General features: G+C 42.9%; 1 protein-coding gene across 2 annotated transcripts; it reads right to left on the bottom strand.

Annotated features, from left to right (window-relative positions):
- Positions 1–282: 282 nt before the first annotated feature.
- On the bottom strand, positions 283–4,147 carry LOC125513360. Of its 2 annotated transcripts, none has more exons than XM_048678458.1 (4): positions 3,919–4,147; positions 1,092–2,665; positions 944–1,012; positions 283–849 (listed from the first exon to the last, which is right to left on the bottom strand). In XM_048678458.1, the coding sequence occupies exons 2-4, from the start codon at positions 2,120–2,122 to the stop codon at positions 471–473; spliced, it is 1,479 nt and encodes a 492-aa protein (XP_048534415.1). In that variant the 5' UTR covers positions 2,123–2,665; positions 3,919–4,147; the 3' UTR covers positions 283–470. The 2 variants fall into 2 exon arrangements, with proteins under 2 accessions (XP_048534415.1, XP_048534414.1); XM_048678457.1 differs by lacking the exon at positions 3,919–4,147 and adding an exon at positions 2,783–3,765.
- Between the last annotated feature and the right edge of the window lie 1,046 nt (positions 4,148–5,193).

Here is a 5,193-nt window from a genome sequence, read left to right as displayed (position 1 = left end):
AAGCAGAAAAATGATGAGATCATGCTTGTAATGTGTGCATATCTAGTGGCTGTACTGAAAAAGATGTAACATTTCTATGAGTAATGAAGAATGTGTTATTTTCCTGTGCAGAAGAAGCATGATTGTACTGTGTAGAGGAAGCATGAAGTTAGTGGGAAAAATGAACATGACCTCGGCCGAAATACATATAATTTGCATCAGATGACAGGTCATAATATTTTGCATCAATAGAAGATGAACCAAAATAGTCTTAAAGCTCCGGTTTGAGCATCAACAGTAGATGAACCAAAATAGCTAAGCTCCAGTTTAAGCAACACACATCAGGCTCTAGTTTGGCCATCAGGCTCTAGTTTGAGCATCACACACACACACACACACAAGTTCAACCTCTAGTTTGAGCATCACATGCATACAAGTTCCAGCTCCAGTTTGCGCATCACACACACATACATAGTCCAGTTCAAGCAAATTCATCCCCCAAGCCAATAAAGCAGATTTTTCTTGGTTCCTAGAGTTGGCTTGAGAACAGCATCATTGGTAGATGGTGTAACAAACTGCAGTTTTTTGCTCTTTTTCCCTGCAGTTTTCTCCTTTCCAGTACCTTCAATTTGCTTGCCTTTCCCCTTGACTGGAGTCTTCTTCTTGACCGGCGTCTTTTTCTTCTTGACCGGTGTCTTCTTCTTGACCGGTGTTGTCTTCTCCTTGACCGGCGTCTTCTTGACCGGTGTCGTCTTTTTAGCTGGCGTCTTCTTCTTGATCAGCGTCGTCTTCTCCTTGACCGGCGTCGTCTTCTCCTTGACCGGTGTCGTCTTTTTAGCCGGCGTCTTCTTCTTGACCGGAGTCTTCTGCCTGCAGGTACATTAAGAGCAAATGTCGGAACTAAGTATTGTGTGTTCATAAATATAATTTGTGGTAAAAGAATGAACATAAGTTAGTATTATACCTTCTATAATTTGCTATAGGTTTGTCATCTTCCACAACTTCCTCCTCGGCTGCAGTAGCATCTCTCTTTCTGCATGATAGAAAAAGGTGAAATGGTTTAGCAACATGAACCCATTTGACGTAAACAAATTTTGTAAGTACAATGGCACCTTTTAGTAGGAGTGTGCTCCATTGGTGGTGGTTCTGCAATAACTAAAGGAGGGAGATTGCAAGTTTTTGCAAAGTGGCCATTTCGACCACATTTTTTGCATTTAACCACTTTTCTTCCTGGGTCTTCAAGAAATCCTCTAATTCTTTGAACCCTGGGCCTTCCAGGTGGCCTTTTCTCTTGTATAGGTGGGTAAACAAGGAATCCAAGGTCAACTTGCTCCCATTGTGTCCTATCAGTCATGGTTGGCAGTGCCCCAGCATAAGCAGCTCGAAATTTTGCCATGCTGTAATACTCATCAACAAAGGACTCAATCTTTGCGCCCCTCATTGAACAAATGAAAGTCAATGCATGAATGCAAGGCTGCCCAGAAACTTGAAATTTCCGACATGAGCATGTTCTCTGTTTTAGATCAACAGTGTGCCTCTGGTCATATGCTTTCACATCATATAGTGTAATCTCTGCCTCATGTTCGGTATTCCACGCCACTTTATGGGGCCCAATTGTTTTACTGAGTGCATTGAGCCTCTTGAGAACCTCGGGCAAGATTATGCCGGCCAAATACCTACCAACATGCCTCCTCACATTGAACTTCACCATTATTAGCTCTCTAATCCTATCTAGTAGCTCACACAAATTTAGCCCTTTCAAGTCTTTGATCTGCTTGTTAAAACTTTCAGAATTGTTGTTAGTGAGATTATCAACCTTGCTATCCACACCAAAGGCACACCTATACCAAATCCTATTGTTGTGTTTCTCAAGGTACTCGATAGCACTTGGATCAGCCTCAAATATCTTTTGCATATGCCATCTAAACTTGTGCTCTGTGAATCCCCTAGCAGCTGGGTACAAATGGTCTGTGTACACTTTACCATGGAATTTTTTCATAAAATTTTGGTATAAATGGCGCATACACTCCCTATATTCGCACTCGGGGAATACTTTGTCAACTGCATTTTCTAGTCCCTTGCAAGCATCACTGGAAATTACTAGCCCTGGTGGACATCCTACAGCCCTGCGCAGCTGCTGCATAAACCATACCCAGTTTTCTGTAGTTTCTGAATCAAATACGGCATATGCTACATAATACAACCAGTTGTGTCCATCAACTCCGGTCGCTGATGCTAACTGACCAACATATTTGCCATTGAGTGCAGTTGCATCTACTCCTATGTATGGTCAACATCCAGCTAAGAAACCATCTATGCAGGGTTTGAAAGCTACAAAGACTCTATTGAAATAGTACTTATCTTTTTCCTTGACCAAATCAATCTCAACAATACTACCAGGGCATCTCTTCTCTATCTCTGCTTTCCAATTGAACAACAATTGAAAACTATCCTCATATTTAGCATGCATTTGTTCCAGAGCTATCTTCATACCTGCCCAAGCTTTGGAATACTTCAGCTTGAAGTTGAAGTCACCCTCCAACTTAGTTTTCGCTGCCTTTGCTCCCTCTCCTGGGTTTTTCTTCACCCAATCAACAAGCTTCTCTGCAACCCAACCTTGTGTTGCCATTCTGCTGCCTACAAGCTTTGTAGTAGGGCAATTGTGCTCAGAGGGAATCTTCTTTATCTACACAAAGATGCCATGATTAGTTCGCACACACAAAAATAGGATACATGTAGGATATAATAGTCATAAGAGAAAGGTGAGAAAATGCACAAATAATTACAACATGAGTAAGCATACCATGACAACTTGTTGATCACGCAACCTCGATGCGTGAATGTGCCAAGGGCAACTAGGATATGAGCAATTAGCCATGAATCTAGTAGAATCAGTCCTTACTTTAGCTAGCTCAAAGTCTTTTACCACAGCATGATGTCTTATTGCTTTTCTAAAGGTTACAATGTCAGGAAAAAGAGCCCCCACTTTAATGTCAGCATTATAAGGATCAGTGGCCACATTGTACTGAATAGGCATGTCAGTAACCTCTTCCTCCTGCTGGATAAGATGCTTAACATCGGAGATATCCATATCATCTTCGGCCTCCTCATCTTCAGCTTTCTCATCAGGTGTTGTAGCCAGTGCTTGCACTACGGCAGGTTCAGGAATGCTAACACCTACTAGATGTTCATCATCAACTCCAACATACTCCTCCTCGTTATCAAATGGATCAGTGGAAGGATTTTGAAGTTCTTGTTGTTGGTCAGCATGTGGCACATTAGGCTGGCTTGTACTTCCAACCTCTGATGTGACACTATCAACTATAGGAGGCGGTGCAGGCTGAGTTGGCGTTGTTGGACAATTAGTAGTGTCGGTCTGGAGGTATGCTTGTGCATCATTCGGCTGGATTATATTTGCATAATTTTGAGTGCCCATGACCAATGGATCATCATTAGGCACAACACTAATAGGAACAAAATCTGCAATTTTTGATCCACCATTGAATACACTAGATCCAATTACATCCACCACTACCACACTAAGTGGCACTTTCAGCTCAGCTGCATACATATCAAACATCAAGTAGTGCTGCTCATCATGCAACAGCCTGACATTTTCACCCAACACTTTGTCAAAATATGAAACTGACACCAATTGATTAGTGCCAATGTTCAACTCTAAAGCTAGCTGGCGTGTTAATGCATCAACGCTGAACTTTTCTACGACTACAGTCCATAGCAAATTCCTTCCCTTCACATAAATCTTCCTACCATCAGGACTTGTGCAGAAAAGACCTCCACAACAATTTGTAAATTAAAAGCATTGCTGCCACTGTGCCTATGAAAATCATATGGGTAATCAAACATCAACAATTGGGGAAGAACCAAACACACATGCAACAAATCGGTGGAACTTGAGCATTTTTTCTACAAACTTACTGAGAATTCGGGGCCGGGGATGACATTGTTGCGGGGTTACTTCGAATCTTCGGCAGTGGCACTCGAGGATGCGTGATTCAAGTGGCCTCTAGCATGGCCACCGCCATGCTCGCTTGCTAGTGGTGGGGCGCTCAACAACAAGACGTCGGCTGGGGCTCCTACCCGGCGGGGGGAGAAGCAGCAGGACGGCGGCACCGGGATGTGGAGCAGTAGGGCGCGGTTGACGGATGTGGAGCAGCAGGGCGGAGGCTCGGTATGCGGGGGAGCAGGGCGGCGGCGGCTAGGGTTCTTGGGAGAGAGGAGGGGAATGAAGAGAGGAACGCGAGGAAGACGATAGGCACGGGGCTGGACCGGTGCGTGTTAACCAGATGGATGCAGGGGCATTTCTGTCCGATGGAAAATACAGGGCGTATACAACAGCGTTTTTTCTTAAAAAACCAGCTCAAAAGGCTTGAGTGGCATCGACAGATGTATCCGAGAATTGGAGTGGCATTTTTCGAAGTTTGCAAATTGGAGTGGCATTTTTCTGAATCACCAGAATTGGAGTGGCATTTATTCAATTAACCCAAACAAGAATGGATTATGCGATTAACAGCATGATGCCACTTAGAATGCAACGAGAAACTAAGCTACCGCACTCCTACATAGCAACAGAGCATATGGCAGTGATGCACAAGAGATTCTTGACAAAACATGAACACTGAGCTTTGGCTAAATCACGCTAGAGCAGGTTCAAACAAGCATGGAAAAAGTGCAAAAGATATCAGCTTCACAGACTGAAAAATACAACATGACAAAAACAAGACCAGGAAGCAAAGTTGAAAGCAAGCAAACTACATGCTACAGGAACATATCATAGCAAACCAAGGCATGGCATAATTCTACTAAATGCATAGACCAAAAGTCCCTTACTAAACATGAGCCAAAAAGGCATAGAAGATATGATGGCACCCATGTAAACATCGCAATTTTTATTAATAGTTTCAGACAGCACAAAAACAGAGCATGGCATAAACAGATTTATGATAGCAACTTTGCGAGCTCATACCACTCACCAAAAAGCATTTCATGCCAAAATAAGCATACCAATATCATGATGACACGTTCAGGAAGCTAACCATGGCAAGAACAAGTTAAAAGGATGCATGGATCACTAGCAACAACCATGGCAAAATTGATTAACATGTTAACATTCTGCAAGGAACATTTTATAGCAAAACTAGAGCAAGAAAATGACATGCTAGACAACTCCATAATTGCGAACAGGGACATGGA

Source organism: Triticum urartu, chromosome 6, assembly GCF_003073215.2.
Source record: "Triticum urartu cultivar G1812 chromosome 6, Tu2.1, whole genome shotgun sequence".
Lineage (NCBI taxonomy): Eukaryota > Viridiplantae > Streptophyta > Magnoliopsida > Poales > Poaceae > Triticum > Triticum urartu.
Note: the sequence above shows the minus strand (reverse complement) of the source record. Positions and strands in the feature narration are given on the sequence as shown.